General features: G+C 40.4%; 1 protein-coding gene across 19 annotated transcripts in view; it reads right to left on the reverse strand.

Moving 5' to 3' along the window:
* Window positions 1-400: 400 nt before the first annotated feature.
* LCOR (ligand dependent nuclear receptor corepressor) overlaps window positions 401-17,446 on the reverse strand; it is a 123,680-nt gene continuing 106,634 nt past the window's right edge. For all 19 annotated transcript variants that reach the window (XM_023641625.2, XM_023641654.2, XM_023641668.2 and 16 more), the window contains one exon: window positions 401-7,264. In XM_023641625.2, coding sequence (XP_023497393.2) covers window positions 2,599-7,264 — 4,666 coding nt within the window. In that variant the 3' untranslated portion in view covers window positions 401-2,598. The remainder of the gene's footprint in view (window positions 7,265-17,446) is intronic.

The following is a 17,446-nucleotide window of genomic DNA, read 5'->3' on the forward strand; positions in this document are numbered from 1 at the left end:
CTAATTATGTAGAATCCCAGTCTATTTAAATGTAGTCACTACCATAAAGTGTAAGTTGATTTTAAAGACGATCCATTGCATTGTGAGGTGTATAAAATAAATACATACACATTGATACCTATTCTCAAATGCTGCCTAGAATGGGAGAGAAGGCTATTACCTTGAAATAAGCTTTTAAAAATGAAAAAGAACTTCGAAAAGGAATGGAATGAATTATAAACCTGAAACTGGGAAAGTTCCACCCACTTACTGCCTCACACCTCCCCCTTACCTGATCCAAGCATCCTTCCAAGGTAGTCTATATGCAGCTAAGGGGGCACCTTGAACACATGTACAGGAATCAGCACACCTGACATCGGCAAACCTCAGCTGTTTAAGTCACCACAAAAACAACATCCAGTGACGACTATTTGAAAAGATTTCTTTTAAACTTTAAAACCACTTTTTAAAGATTAAATGAACCCACTCAAAACATATTAATGCTTCTGTGCAACTTAATGCTGAGAAAGGGTTGCCAACATACACACTCAGCAGTTTCATTAACATAGGTAGCTCTTGAATGGCCAAAGTCAAAGATAGTAAAAAGAAAAAAAAAGACTCATGGGATAGAGGAGACATTACAAAAAAACAAAAACAAAAGGAAACAAAAAGCAAGGCTTCATTGAAGATAGTAAGCTTCACTATCTATGAAATTCAACACAATTCTCAATTTCCCATGAATCAAACACTTTTCTCCAGTCCGATCCAATCATCAGAAGTTGTCATTATATACAGCAAACATTTAACAGAATGGGTAGAAGGCCTGTTTTTATCATGATCAGAATGAACTAATGCATGAGAAAAAGTCCATCTGGATTTATCTAAACAGATCTGAAAGAATCTAAACTGAAAAATTTTTAGTAAGAAGGACAGTGTAGCAGCTGTCCATATAAACCTATTTCAGTGACAGATCATGTTAGAGAAGGTGGTTGCGGGTTTAACAACCAAGCCTTTTTTGTAGAGTGACCCAATGGAAATGTTGAGTACACACAGTTTTACAATGGAGCAATGTTATAGGCACCAAGGCAAAGCCAACACACTCATCTCAGGCTTCACTTGGGAAAGGCAAACAACACCAGTTGCAAATATTGCAGCTCTCACTCTTGAGCCATGGAACAGAGCCCGACATGATAGAGGCAGGAGTAATACTACAAGCATTAACTACTAGTACAGTGCTAACCAATGAGAATGGACACCCACTCTAAACATGTACGTTCACGTTGGAACATGCCAGCCTAACATCAGCTCTGGGTGTAGGGCCCACTACGAAATGTTGGAGCTGCTTCCTCCAACTGCAAAATTGTTTGGACCTTTACATAACTCTGTGCTGTTTACACTTTTCTGAGTGTGGTGCCAAAGTGGTTTGAGGGATGCTCACAGAGACCCTGGGCCACATTTAAACCATCCGGCATGTGCTAATTAGGCAGCTCATGAACATCCTAGCACACTGCATAAGGAGGAAAAATTTTACTTCCCTCCTGTAGAACTGGGGTTGGGAGACATTTGTGGCTGATAACCACACGCAAATGCACCCAAACACACACGCACACACACACTCTTAAACTTTTCTATTACTGGAAATATTATTTTGGCTTTCTTTGAATATGGAAGTTCTCAGGGTAAAACAGAATATCAGAACAGTCACTTTTATCCTAATTGTCAAATTACAGCTCAAGAGGAAAAAAATAATCCTAGACTTTTTCTCCCCAAGTAGGAGGAAAACCTTGTCAGAGTGCTAGCAAGCTTGCAAGGCCAAACATGAAAAGGATGGTAAGAATCAGTAATGTAAATAATCCGGGGGATGTGAGTAATTTTTAGAGGTCATAAACCAATACTAACACCTTGTGACACACCTTTTGTCCCGTGTGCACATAATTTGGAATACATTTTTTCAAATGACAAAAGATCAAAGGTGAGAGAAGTGACCAACAATGAAAATGATTTTTTAAAAAGGGATAACAGAAACATTGATCTTTTATAATAATTATAAATTCCCTCTGCATTTTCATGTACCATAAAAATGATTTGGTTTAGCTTTCAAATATCATTTAAACAAACAAACAAGACAGAGAGGGAAGTTCACTGCTGGGGTTTGCAAAGAGGAGCATCTGTTCACGTACAGACACTGCAGGGTGGCTGCTGAAAAGCTACTTTTATGTGCATGATGGTGGTCTTCTCGGCTACAGTACAAGTGCTTGTGCATCAAGTATAAAATACAAGCCTTTAATCACATAGATCAGCTTTTTAGCTTCTGTAAATTTAAAAACAAAAAGGATAAATAAGGCACTGTACTTTTAAAAACTAAAACTGCTTAGTTCCAAGTTTAAAACCCAAGGAACAACCAGAATATAATATATAACTTCCCTTACTCAGCCTCAGAGAAAGACTCTGCAAGTTCCCTTCTCCATCTGAGACGCATTTGCTGACATCTTAAATTGTGGTGTTCTCCATTAACTGCAGATTTGAAAGGCTTGATAAGCTTATAAAAGCAGAATTCAGTTAATGCAAAATAAAGGGTTACTTCTATAGAACAGTTTTACTCTTCTACCACCCTCTCAATCACTTTGCATCCAGCCGCCTCCGTTTGCTGTGGGAAGAGTCCAGCTTGGCCTTCAGCTTTCGCTTTCTCTGGGCTGCACTGTTCTCTGGGGTTTTTGTCAAGGGTCTGGCCCGAGTCTTTCCACTGCTTTGCTTCCTGTTTGCGGCTTTCTGTGGTCTTGAAGAGGATTCACCTGCTCCTTTTTGCTTTGCAGGTTTCGTCACTGTCTCTGAGGCTGTAGGCTGGGTAGATCTTTTATTTGTATTCTCTTTTTCTTTCCTGGAGGGAGGGCAGCTCTTCCCAGGGGACTTTTTAGGAATCTTCACTTTATTCTCTTTCAAAGACTTTCTGGGCAGTTGGCTGATTCTGTCCTTTGCAGTTGGCTTCTTGGCGGCAGGGGTTTTGGTAGATCCATCAATATGCTTTTCTTTGCTGGCTTTCATTGCAGGCCCCTTGTCCTTTCTGTCCTGAGTGCTGCCGCCTTCTGTTCTCTTGCGTTTATTCTGAACCTCTGTTTTCGGCAAGATTTCAGACATTTGCTTCCCTTTCCTCCCCTTCATTCCATCAGTACTCTTGGGCTTAATGGGAAACCCATCTGCATCTACTTGCAGGGCAAGCTTGGGGGACATCAGAGGGTTGATGCACACACTCTTACAACTCTGTTTATTTTCCACAGCCAGACCAAGTGGGCTTTCCGTTTTCTCGTTCTTGATCAAACGTTGCTGGGCTCTGAGCTTTCCTCGAATATTGGAATATTTTCTAAGGATCCGGGTACTGGCTGGAGTGGGTGAGTTTGTGGGAGGATGGCTATTTCTACCTTCCTTGACTTCCTCTATGCTGTCTTCCGAATTGGGGTTGAGGGTGATGTCACTGCCGTCCTCTGGATCCACTTGGTCAGGATTCTCTCGAAATTTAGCCCAGAGCTTCTGTGTTTTCCAATTGTTCCTAGCAGGAGTAGCTCCAGGAAATTTCTTCAAGTGTTTTTTCAAGCGTTCAGCCTGTAGTGAACTGGGATACAGGCTAGAAGGAGAGTACTTCTGAAGAGGATGCTTGACAGGGGGGATGTCTCCTGGAAGACGAGTATTGAGCTTCTTCACAATTACTAGAGACCGGGTTTCAGTTGTCTCTAAGAACCATTTACAAACATTAGATAATTTAAAGTTTGTCATAAACAGCATCTGAACAGGAGAAAACTTTTGACCTTCCAGGGAACCCCTACATTTCCGTGACCTTTTCTTGCTTTTCCAAATCTCCTTTAGTTTATCTGACTTGTTCCTTGCTCTTGGTGTTGGCTGGGATTCTTTCTCCAACTGGATCCAGCCCTTCTGGACTCTCACGTACTGGGCATTGAAGTTAGCAATAAGCTCTTGGTTCTCCTCCTCAGCACACCATTCCACAAACTTTGGCTGGTCATCTACCACTGTGTCCACATCATCCTCATCTAAGGGATCTCCACTCTCTGAAGCTTCATTTTCCTTTGGCATTGGGTTTCCTTGTGCCACTTCCTTTTCGGAAATCACTTTTGTAGTATCCAAAGAGTCCAGAGAATGAGCATGTCTTAGGTTGTAGGTTGAAGAGGTCAGTCTTGTAAGCCTTGGTACCCATTTTGGGGACTCAGTAGCATCACCACTTCCACTACTTGACAACCCAAGTGTGCCAGATGGCACGTCACTATCATCATCTTTATGCTGGGTGTTTGCACTGTCTACCTCATTTACAACCTCCTTGATATCCTGTGTAGGAATAGGTCCTGGCTTCTCTTTTGGTTGTTCTGGGAAAGTACATGGAATACTTTCTGAGGGATCATGAGCATTTTTCTCGCCTAACTTAGACTGAACATAGATTTCCAGTCTCTCTCCAGGCAAGGGCTGGTCAACTGTAGTTATGGGATCACTGCTGGGGAAAATATCTCCTTCTTCCCCCTTGACTTCTTTTGCCAGCATGTTTTTAAAAGTCTGCCTAGTGATGATCCCACCTCCTTCACCCTCCTGCTCAGTCTCTTTCTCAGAGGGATTTTCACTGACATTTGAGTTTTCTGTGTCCTCCAGAGTTTTTGTATGGAAACTGTCAGGCAGAAAGGCCTCAGGTGTTGTCCCACCAGGGTACCCTTCCTTTTTAGAACGTTTTGCACCAGAATTTTTAGAAACTTTGATCTCAGGACAAGTAGAGGAAGTTTCTAGTCTCTCTCCAGGCAGAGGCTGGCCAACTGTGGTTATGGGATCACTGCTGGGAAAAATATCTCCTTCTTCCCCTTTGACTTCTTTTGCCAGCATGTTTTTAAAAGTCTGCCGCGTGATGATTCCACCTCCTCCTTCACCTTCCTGCTGCTCAGCGTCTTTCTCAGAGGGACTTTCATCAACATTTGGGTTTCCAGTGTCCTCCAGAGCTTTTGTACGGAAACCAACAGTCAGAAAGGCCTCAGGTGTTGTCCCACCAGGGGCCCCTTCTTTTTTAGAACGTTTTGCACCAGGATTTTTAGAAACCTTAATCTCAGAACAAGCAGAGGAAGAATCTGAACTTTGATTTCTTAGGCACCTATCAGCAGAGGAAGAATCTGAAAGTTGACTTCTTAGGCACCTATCAGAGGCCTCAGGTAATTTTTTACCTTTCTTCTTCTTGTCCAAATTCTCTTCAGGTAAGTCAAGGTTTTGATCACACATATCTTTTTCTGAAGGATGTTTTACATTACTGCCCTCTCCCTCTAATTTTCCTGTACCACCTGCTGCTTCACCTTCCTCAGTTTCACCAGGATTTTCATTAGTAAAAGTGCTGCTTTCCTGCAAGAGTGGGTCAGTGTCTAGCTCCTGAGTGTCTTCAGTCTCAGCCTCAGTACTGATGCTTTGGTTGTCCTCAGCCTTTCCCAGGCTCAGGGGAGGCTCCGAGCCCACTGTGGGACTTTGATTTTCTGAACACAGAGGACCTTCCTCTCTACTGACTATTTCAGGAGAAGAACAAGGCCTAGAAACAACATCTTCACTGTCTCCCTCAGAAACGCTCTCAGTAGAGGGAACCAGGTGACAGTCTTGGGGTACACTCATCTCCTTTGCATCCAGCAGTTCAACTGGTTGTTGGTCTCCTTTGGGGGAAGGTATGCCACCTGCTGTGGTAGCTGAGACCATGGAGCTGCCTTCTGGCATGTCCTCTTCAGGAGGATGAGCAGGGAGAGGCGTCCCTGGGCTGGAGGCTGACACGTCCTTTGACCTGGGGGAGCTGCTCGGATTCAGTTTATTTGTTATGGGGCAAACCTCAGACTCTTGTGAGTCCTTTTCAGAAGAAACATCTCTGTCTCCTTCTTTGAGGGAGGTTATTTCTTTAATAGGTTCTTCAGGGTTGTCTTCTCTGGGATGCTGCACATCTACTGTCGGTCTAGGGGCTGAAATTATAAGGGTCTGTTTGGGAGTGACCACTGACTCTGATGCTAGTGTTGAGCAGCTTGCTTTTTCTTGGGAGTGTAAATTTCTGGCCAGTGTGCGAACAGTTGGTAGTTCACAACAATCACCATTGAAAAAGTATCCTCGAGTACTCTTTCTGGCTGTTTTCCGAGAGGATAATACAGATCTTTGATTCTCAAAGTGGCATTCTGTTATTGGCTGACTGATATAAACAACATCACACTGGTTATCATAATCGTTTATCCTCAACCCTGATGCCCTTTTACTTTTCCGAGCTGTCTTAATGGAGGTTGATATCATCTTGGTTCGTGAATGTCCATTAGATGCTTTGTGTACAGCTGGCATGGGGCTGGGGGCTAACCAACCATCTTTGGAATGATCAAACTGGCCCTTATCACTGGGATGTAAATGGTAACCCACCTTATTTCTTCCTAGTGAGTGAAGATGGTTCTCCTGCTTTGGCCTTGAATCTTGTTCACCTGCCTCTAAATCCTGGCACAAAGGTGTTTTTGAGCTACACTGTAAAGCATTCTCTTTGTCAGCAGTTCTAGATGAATTCCCCATAAACCCTGAGTCCCAAGCCTCTTCTGATAAAGCTTTGAACGAATTTCTTTGAGAAACAATACAGCTGTTGCTCTCCTCACTATTCTCAGCTGCCACTTTTACTGCAATTAGACTTTCTACTAAAGCTGAATTCTGCATATGGTCTTTACCATCCTCACATATTTTCACATTTGTGTCTTGCGCCTGTCCAGTGGTTTGCCCCTCCAAGCTCTTAGAGATGTGGTGGAAGTTTAATGAGGAAGAATTAGATGCAGTGAGGTATCCCAGAGTGGAACTATCCACTGAACTACCAGAATTAGGTTTAGTGGTTGGAAGTTCAGAGGAATCTTTCTGGACAACAGTCAAGGCATTCTCTCTTCCATCTACAGAGTTTGTCTCAGGCAGAGGCTCCTTCAGGGCCTGTTCTGTCAAGTGGAGAGGGCTATGAGAACCCGATGAGTCTACAAACAAATCCGCAGAAGTAGGAGACTTCATATTGAGACACAGAGCATCCTTTTCCTTATGTTTGGTGCCTAGCTGGGCACAGCTGGCATTGCAAGTGGATGCATCCATTGCTCCAGAATCAGAAGCTCGCAGGTCCTCAGTGCCTGGCTGAGATTCAGTGTACAGATCGTTCAGTACACGAATGAACTGCTTCTGATGATGAGTGCACAGCTTGACCATAAACTTCTCCAGTGGGGACTTCGACTGACTGTTAGAATCTACTGCTATTGCCTCGGATGAATTCTCACTAGACAGACAAAGAGAAAGAAAGAATTAGTATGGTCATTTTCTAAAGAACCATTTTTACATTATAAAATTCACCAGATGTTACTCATGTTGTAGAGAGTGGACACTCCGGCCAAAACTGCTTCTGAGTGCCCATACAGATTAGATTCAATAAATGAGGAGTATTTACCTCATTAAAATATAAGGCCAGCTCTGTTACAGTCTCAATTTTTAGTGGCAATATCCTTCATACTTTTTAAGTGATCATTCACAAATAATTTTTATCTTATAGAGAAAAAAAATCATTAAATTTTTTTTTCCAAAAAATAAAACTCTGGCCACATTATTAACTCTAGCTGGTCAACATATACTTTTGTTTTAGGCCTGGATATTCCTGTTTATTAGTTTATAAGCCCACAATACTGACAATTCAGACACACTATATTACAAATCTTAGTTTAAAAACACTTAGAGACAATATAGTTTTAACATGGTTCCTTAGCATGATCAATTGGCTGGACTTTATAATTCTGCCAACAGTAATGCAGGAATCCTTCTACCCTTTCCTGGGGCATAGAGGAAGAGAGATCAATAACTTCACATTTCAGACAGACTGAAGGATGGAATGACAAGCAATTCCTGATTCCTAGCTTCTAAGTGAAGAAACATATGAAATCACATTATAAACTGTAAGGCTCTGTCAATGCAAGGTAACAGTATCATGTCTTCAGTCACACCTCAGTCTTTACATTCTCCTAGAGCTCCAACAAACACTTTACAATAATCCACAGGAAGTCATTCTACATTAAAGAACCCTTTTCAATCATTTCCTTAAGTTCTCCAGCACAACTCTTAGAGTTTAACCTGGATAGTGGGGGTGGTGGGAAAGGATGATACTAGATTCAAGACAGGCTAGAGGCAATTCCTGCTTAGACAGCCATTGTTTTCAGAGCTGCCTTGAGTTTCTGGATCTGCGTGTTTTACTAACCCCATGCAGTGGGAATGCCCCAATTTTCCGGAGTTTGATACAATCTCTCTCTCTCGGGATGGTGTTTCCCCAAGAGCCTATTATCTGGCTTTCTCTGTAATGTAGCAGAGTACTGAGGGCAGCTTAATAAATGTGTGTTAACAGGTGTTGTTTGATGTCTTCCAGCTAATTCTTCTTTTCTTTACTCTTTGACGTTATCACCCAGTCATGAGGTGCCTTCACAGGCAAGCTTACCCCAGGCAGCCCACATCAGCCTCCTACTTCCCCACTCTGCTCTGGCCTCTGAAGCAGTGTGGTTTTAATGGAAAGAGCACAGATTGTGGCATATGAAAACTTATATTCTACTTCCAGCTCTGACATTTACTTTCTACAGGATCTTAGGCAAATTACTTAACCTCTCTGAACCTTGGTTTCCTCATCTGTAAGTCGGAACTGATTATCAATATTTCAAAGGACTGTTGTTCAATATTAGATAACGTACATAAAGCACAAAGCACAAAACCGCAGGTGCTCAATTTCAGTTTCTCTGTTCCTGACTCACGGAAAATTTGAAGACCAAGTGGTGAATAAAGCTGCTGAGACATGTCTAAATACAAAACAAAACAAAACTAAGAAACCATTAGTCAAATCTGTTGTTTAAACTGCTTTACGAGAGAAAAGGTTACACTGTGTTTTTTTCACAACTAGCAAGAGGGCAGTTTTATTAAGTGGTGCCACAGGCATCTGAAAGGGCCTACAGTAGACTACAGATTAGAAAGATGAAAAATGTCTTAGAAAATGCCTATACCAAACTTGAAACTCATCACTGAATTATGAATAAACCAAGAAAAAAGACCATTACAGAAGTATTATAACAGGTACATGGGGATGGTGAACTTTAAAAGTACATGTGGGCAACAGGGCCAAAATCTAACAAAAAGAAAAGACCAAAAGAAACTAGGAAAAAACTCATGGAGCAGTATACTAATGATGTGTATATTTTCTGTACAGTGTCCTTCAATAAAAAGTTTTAAAAAGGTAACATCTAGGGCCAGCCTTGTGGCACAGCTGTTAAGTACACATGTTCCGGTTCAGGGGCCCGGGGTTCGCCGGTTCGGATCCCAGGTGTGGACATGCCAACGCCTGGTGAGCCATGCTGTGGTAGGCGTCCCCCATATAAAGTAGAGGAAGATGGGCACGGATGTTAGCTCAGGGCCAGTCTTCCTCAGCAAAAAGAGGAGGATTGGTAGCATATGTTAACTCAGGGCTAATCTTCCTCAAAAAAAAAAAAAGGTAACATCTGGAAGGTCAACAGGAAGAAGCTCCCTCTGCTGTGTGAGAAAGGCAAATAGTATCTCCTTCCTTCAGAATAGGTGAGACACCAGTGACTCCCCTGGGTTAGTGACTGTTCAGTCATTTCCAACTCTTGCACTCAACAAGACGTACACGGGAGCTTAACAAACTCCTCATGCAGCTGCGTGAGACTTTATGGCTCAGGGAGAAGTCAGAAGGCCCCTGCTGAAGGACCCCTCCAAGAGGTACCTTGTGGCTATGCCTATCAGGTGATGCGAAAGCACAATGTGTGTTATAGGATACAGTACTGTGAGACGGTGGAGAGCAGTCTGCCACTTACTAGCTATGTGACCTTCGCCAAAACACTTAACCATTTTGGGTCTTAGTAGATTACCCATCCCATCTACCACTTAGGATTGCTGCAAAGGAAAACCTACAAAGTTTATGAAAATATCAGTTACCATTATTGTCAGCCAATCACATCAAACGTGCGTCAAAAAAAACAATGCAGAGCTCAGGAAAGTTTATGAAGCTTTCTTACAACTGAAAAAAATGAATTTTCTAGATAATTAAAGGTTACCCTTCAAGTACCAAACACTTTAAAAGTATAAAATATTTTTGATGGAAGTCTTTTAAGAATTATAACCTCCTCTGAACACAATTTATTCTTTCTTAATGACTCAGGGTCACTACCATGTGCACTATTATTGAACTTTGGCTATTAATTTTATTGTACTCAACTGAAACATATTGATAGTTTTGAGGGCTACTCAATTAAGTAAATTTGCCGAAACACAAAAAAGTTACAGTGGCAGTTGGCATTTTATAAAATCTTTCTCCTTATTGGCTTGCAAATAGCAGCTGTGTTTAGGCGTCCCACTTCTATGTTTAGCAGTGCACCTCTGCTCACTGGCTGAGAAATCCTAACTCAAGTGCTGGACTGGTACTTTAGCCTCTGAAAGAAGGCGTGAGGAATAGTTTTCTGAGTAAAGCACAGGGGTTTTCTAACAACAACTTCAACTACTCAGAGGCCTTTACTCCTCAGTTTTTGGTTCTTGGATGTGTTCCTGAGGCTTCTGAGATAGGTGACTATAAATAAGTGGGATATTACTGCCTTTTCAATGCATCAAAGACTATACTATAAGTACATTTTAACAATACACAAAAAAGGGTGACAAAGGTCTACAAGAAAGATTAAGAAATATCACGGCATCTTATTGTACAAGAACTGAAGAGATAAATGGTTCCTCCCAACTCAAGAAGCACAACCATCGCCACAGTCTGAAAGTCTTCTGGACTGCTTCATGCCTGAGGCTGTGCTCCAGCAGGCGGCTTCAGTGTTTGGGATGAACAACGTGCCTGGAGATTAATGAAATCAAGGTGTGTGCCCAATAAGAGGACTGAGTGCTCTGAGGGAAACTGAGGAAGTGCTTTCTTCTAAAATGATGCTCACACAGAATAAAAAACCGAACAATAATTAATCCATAGGTGTTATCTAACTTCCTTTATGGTTGTGAGATTTGGATCTGCTGCTGTCCCATATGTTTCAATAATTTAGTAGTGCTTCAATATTTTAATTACCCTCAACTAACGTAAGGTCTTCCAAAGGGCCGTGCAATCAGCCCTAAAGCAATGACTGTGGCAATATGGCTCAGCTAGTCTTTTTCACAGCATGATGGTAAGGTGGCGCCTTCACAACTAAGGCATACCGAAGAAACATTATTAGTATGCACTGAACTCTAACCTGGAACAATGCAGTACCACATTCAGATGCTGAAAAATAGCATCAGAGAGGCTGACACAGGCTACACCAACCTTTAGAGTCATTTACAGCAGTGGTTTGCGGAAGCTCAGGAGATGAAAAGATTAAAACTGCAAATGGCAACCTTGCTTGAGAGAGAGACATGAACCAAGGGTCATTTGTGTGTTTTCCTGGTAAAAAGGATCAGGAACAATGTACTGGTGAACCACAGGTCTTTAGAGCAAGTGTGGGGTGCTCTTCATCAGTTGCCTCTTGGGCCGTCTCAAAACTATCTGAACCTGGAGTCAGTGTATCCTTTCCTGAAATCCTAAGCCATAGTGGTTTGTAAAATTCATTGGCAATTATAAAGGATCTTGCATATTTACCCAATAATTTGTATCTTTTACTGACTTAATTTGTCTTGTCTTTGTCTCAGCTTTCAAAGCAGACGTAAGCTTCCTGAGTGTAAGGATGAGCTGCATTTCATGTTTTCTGTTTTCTCTCAGCAAAAGAGCAGAGAGGGAAAGGGCGTACCGAGGATGCTTCCTGGGTTTCCCTCCTGAGCAGCACCATTTACTGAGATAGGAAAACAGGGGATAAAGCCGGCAGCTGGTGATTGCTGGGGTGTGTATGTGTCTCATGAGTTGTGTTCTGTGCATACTGAGTTGAGTGTTCATAAGGTGCAGAATCTGAGATGTCTGGTAGGCAACTGGACACACAGGCACGAGCCCGCCAGAAGCTTCACTTGGATCTGGGAACCCTCACATTAATACTAACCTTTGTTCAGGTGTCATTAAACGGCCCTGTTATAATAGCTAACTTTATAACTATAGTAATAAAATCACTTTTGACTGTGCCTCTAAATTATCCAGCCTACCTTGTTTGATTTTCTCTAGAAATTTGCTCAATAAGACCTAAGTTTAGATGAATTTTAATTTCATATCATTTGAATATTTAATTTTTAAAATTAACTTCAAATTGCTGAAGTTTAATTCTATTACTATTTCTTTATGTTTTGAAAAAAATGGATGCTGGCCACTTTTAAACAGCTGGTCTGTACCTTTGCTTCTAGTTATTTAAGTTTTCCAATAGCCTTAGGCCTTTCATAGAGCCTAAACATACCATTTGCCCTGACTCACAATACTCTCAGGCAGGGAGCAGGGAGACCAGAGAGGGACGAGTTCTGTCCTGCAGACCAGCTCGACCTAAGCGCAAGCACTGTCTTTCAGTTCAGTGATTACAGTTGGTATCATGGTACGTCCTTCCCATCTGACTGTATCAGATTGTTACAAGCACAATACTTCATCACAGATTTTGAAATCACTTGTTTGATTTCATGTTTCTTCCGCTCAACAACTGGATTCCCTGTGGTAGGTAAGTGAACTTCTTATCAACCAGAAATACTTCACCACCACCATTAAAAAGGAGTAAGATTCTAGGAACTGGTAAATGGAGGAAAGAGCTGTAGAAGAGGGAAACTTGACTTCCAACTACCTGGATTAGTTTCGAGCTTCTCTCCTTAGTGAGAAATGGCCTACATGACCTTGACCATTTTGTCTTTCCATCCCCAGTTCAATGCCTAATTCTTAAGGGTGTAGCAAAAGGATAAGATAATATTCATAAAAACTTTGAAAGGCACAATTTAAGAACATACGTTGTTTCACAACCCTGTCTTTAATGATTTACTCAATGAAGTTTTTCTAGATCAGAGGTTAGACACAGCTAAACTCACCTACTTTGTCAATACTGCAGTACTTAAATTCCCAAAGGAAAGCATTCCTGTGCTTAATATAAATGGTGGATGGTCAATGCTTATGTCATGTTAGGATAAAAAGAGCAAATAGAGAAGAGATCTGGCAGAGAGCTGAGATGACAATTTTAGGAGTAGAATTTGGGATTGCAGGATTCAAGAAGTCTCTCTAATATATGCTCTCTAACCACCACTAAAACTGCTTTGGCAAATGCAACATCACTGATGATCAAAATATATTCTTGTTGACTGAAAAATGTGAACGATGTTTGGATGGGAGCTAATCTTTGTAGCAGAAAAAGGTAGTCCCAGGAAAACAGATGAGGAGAGAAAGCTACAGACAACACTTTAGACAGAGTAAACCAAATTAAGAGTTGTAAATTAATTTGGCCTGATTGTGTTCTTTAAATACAAGAAAACATGAAAATGCATCATCAGCTCCCATTCAAGGCAATAAGAGTTGTATTTTTTTGTCAGACAATCTGAAATTAGGTTCCCTAATTCCTTACTTCTGGTCCTCTACATACACACAAAAAAAACTCTGCTAGCTTTTCTGTATCTCAGGGCTTAATATCCCTGATAAAAGGCTATTATTCAGAGTAGATCTAAATATTATAGAAGCCGTTTAAGGCTTCTCTATTGTATCTCCTGTTTCTCTACAATTTAACCAAACTGTCAAATCTATTAAATTATAATATAAAATATAATTATCAAAGAGATTCTCATGTTCGCTATTTAACATATTTTCACCCTATAGGCAAACGTACCTGGGAAGCTAAAATATAATCAGAAAGTTACTTGGTGAGTAGAAAGTCAGAGCAAGAGGTTATTAAGCACAATAGTACAATGCTTCCATCTCCTAAGAATGTCATGGGCTCACAAAAAAGACAGTTCTGTCAAAAACTGAACAAGTTTTCACCAAACTGATTTTTGTTTCTATCATTCCAAGTAAGACTACACATGCAAGACCAAATACATTACATTTGGTGTTAATTAATTTAAAGAAAAGGAGCAAGGATTCAAAGGCTATGAAAGACATAAGATTTTGGACTGAATGGCATAAATTTAAAAAATGATAGTTTCTGGAAGTGGAGGAAGAAACAGCCCTAAGTGAAAAAAGCTAATGCTGATTTGTGGGAGTACAAACCTAAATTATTAATCTAATGAGTATTATAACTAAGAATTCTTAGAAAACACTTTGAAATAGACTTCAGGAAATAACACAATTTCAAACAAAGAGGACAGACTTCCACCCAGGGCTGATTTGAACTGAGTGTCTGCCATTAGCCTCACTGAGTTAGTGAAACCAGATTAAAGAAAGATCTGGATGTTAAAGGCAAAACTGACATTTTAGAAGGTCAGGATTACCTGAGAGCTCATGACAAGACAGTGAGACTGGCCTTTTCTTGTTTTTGTCTGTCTGGTGGGGGATTAAAATTTATGTTGTTCTTTGGGGGAAACTGGCCTTTATTTCCCAATTTAAATGACCAGGACAATGATGGGCTAAAAAAATACTACTGCTTAAGCAAAATACAGAGGCGCTCATTCCTCAAGTGAGAGAAAATGCACCATATCCTGATGTTCTTTTAAAGGAGGGTGAGGGGAAAGAAACATTTGTCAAGGCTGAACAGAGGCCAAGGACTGTCCATGGTCTCCCTGGAGTGGGACTGAGAGGAGTCAGAGTTCAGGCAAGAGTTCACTACAATGGAAATTGTTTCTTTTGTAATAAGAATAATGATAAACTCAACAAAAACCCATAGCACCACCTTGCAGGGCAGTGTGTATACAGAGGGTTGACCTAAAGGAGGCATGGGGAGCTGACACAAGTATACAAAAACACAAACAAAAGGACATTTAATAGTTCACATGACAGATCCCAGCAACACAGTCTTTTCCTCTCAAGAAATAAAGTGATATGTTTTTCGGGGGTTTTTTTGAGGACTAGCCCTGAGCTAACATCCGCTGCCAATCCTCTTCTTCTTGTTGAGGAAGATTGGCCCTGAACTAACATCTGCGCCCATCTTCCTCTATTTTATATGGGGTATGCCTGCCATAGCATGGCTTGATGAGCGGTGCGTAGGTCAGTGCTGGGGATCCAAACCGGTGAAACTCAGGCTGCCAAAGCGGAGCGTGAGAACTCAACTGCTACGCCACTGGGCCGCGCGTAAAGTGCTTTGTTTTTGACAAATATTTCTAGTTTCTTTTTGGGTGAAAGGAAGTGAGAGACTAGCAGATTATATATCTAAATAAGCAGATATTTGATACTGTTCAGCGTTTTTTGTGATTTTTATGGGATCTTCTATATCCTAACTTTTCTCCTGTTTTCTTGAGGTTCTTCATCTCTATTCCTGAAATCATACAAATCTTTGGCATAATCCTTAAAAGTGGCAAATTCTACTTTTATTGTCATATATATAGTAAATCACTTAAAATTGACACAATGACAGCAGTCCTAATAATTGTAATTAAAGGACTTAGACTACTTTGTAAAAGGTAAAACATTAAAAAAGGATTTTTATGGAACCTTATAAAGATTTAATGTTATTTCTCACTTGTTCACCTCATGAATGTTAGAGGAGGTATGTATATTTTAAAATGGGGCACTCTTGGAATTAACAGTCCTTTATAACCATTCCCCACTCCACCTCTCTCTGGAAACACTCAAGGCTACTGTTGGAGATATACTGGAGTGGGGTGAACTAAGCAGAATTATCTACACTCAAGTTTTTACTCAGATATACTGGAAGACAAAACATAACTAAATGCATAAACACATGCACATTCATACACACACATACTCAACTTAAGTATTTATTCCACCTCAATTCTTACCCCTACTTCCATCACTTCTCTCACTTCCAATACACTAGCTAGTCCAACTACACTGACTCAACTTCCCTTGGAGAATACAACATTCTAAGCTCCCTACCACTAGTTTCTGCCCATTTTAGAATTTGCTTCGCATTATCCAGAACTGTCATATTCCTGTAGCCCAATTCTGATCTTAATTTTTTGGCATCAAACTTCTGTCAACTTCCCACTGTTCACACTCCATCCTCCACAGCAGGGGGCTGTGTTAGATATTTCTTCTAACTTTATTCTCAAGGTTTCTATCTTTTATTAAATAGCACTTATGCTGCATGGTAACAGTCGACATGGTTATCTCCTCCACTGGATTGTGAACCTTCTCTAGGTCCAGCACTTTGTCCTTTTTAACTTGGTAGCTTCACTACCTAAAACTTGGGGTCCAGCTCATCTCTTCTCAGGGATAAGTGATGAATAAACTAACCAAATAAATTACTATTAGTGAAAATAATTTTCCCAAGACATTTTTCATGGGAATTGAAAAGGGGAGAAGAAACATTTTGACATATAATCAGAAGGGAAAAGAAAGCTTTCAACAAAAATGAATTCAAATCAACAAGGCAGGGAAAGGGAGAAACGAATTTTGAAGGTCAGACAGTAGGAGTATAGGCTACTAACTCTAAGCACACAGGAGGTTGCTGGTATGCTCTTCAAGGTAACAGAAATACTGGGATGAAAAACTATGGTTTACATAATGGTTTTCAAAAGCCATAGAATTTTTGACTGCAACACAGAACAAGAAATACTTTTTCACAAAGTGACCCAGTACATATATCCCAGTTTGTATGTATATGATGACACACAAATTTCAATGAAATAGTATTTATCCTTATTATATGCTATGTTCTCTGATTCTCTCTCTTTTTCTTTTTAAAATGCTGGTTAGGACCTATTAAATTGATCTTACAACTGATTAATAGGTCACAACTGGTTGATCCGGTTTGAAAAACTGGTCTACACAGACTCACCAATTCCTAGACCCTCATCAGAATCTGCTATCCTGGTTATTTTCTTTTTAATTCCTCTCTCTCTAGCTAAAGCTACACTGACAGGTTTTCCTGGCAAAAATGTCTCAAGTCAGTTTAACAGACGCTGGAATGAACATCTCTAAACTGTGCTAGCCATGATCTGATTTATCTGTTTGAAATGCACAGAACATTTGATGAGAGTGTTAACTAAAATCACAAACAGGCAGAAGATTCTCCAAATTCTTTCACTGGAATACTAAAGGTTTGATGATTAAACACATATGCACGCACACATTCCCACACTCCCATGCTTAGTTCTTACATTCTGTTATTCAAACTCCATCACCACATAAAAAGAAAAATCTACAGATTTAAAGCATGTAAAATTTCAACCTTGAACATACAAAAACCTCTGTATACAATGGAAATGCAAATAAATTCTACCTAACTTTATAATATTTCATCTTAAACATCTACTTTCCAAATAACTTTTATTGTATCTAGTCTTTGAAAAGAAACAAAGAATGATTAATAGTTTGATAATAATCCCCTGTGACAGGATCAAGAAATGCAGAAAAGCAGCATTCCAGGTTTCAATTGTAGTTCCAACATTTTCATGT

The sequence above is a fragment of the Equus caballus genome, chromosome 1 (genome assembly GCF_041296265.1).
Source record: "Equus caballus isolate H_3958 breed thoroughbred chromosome 1, TB-T2T, whole genome shotgun sequence".
Lineage (NCBI taxonomy): Eukaryota > Metazoa > Chordata > Mammalia > Perissodactyla > Equidae > Equus > Equus caballus.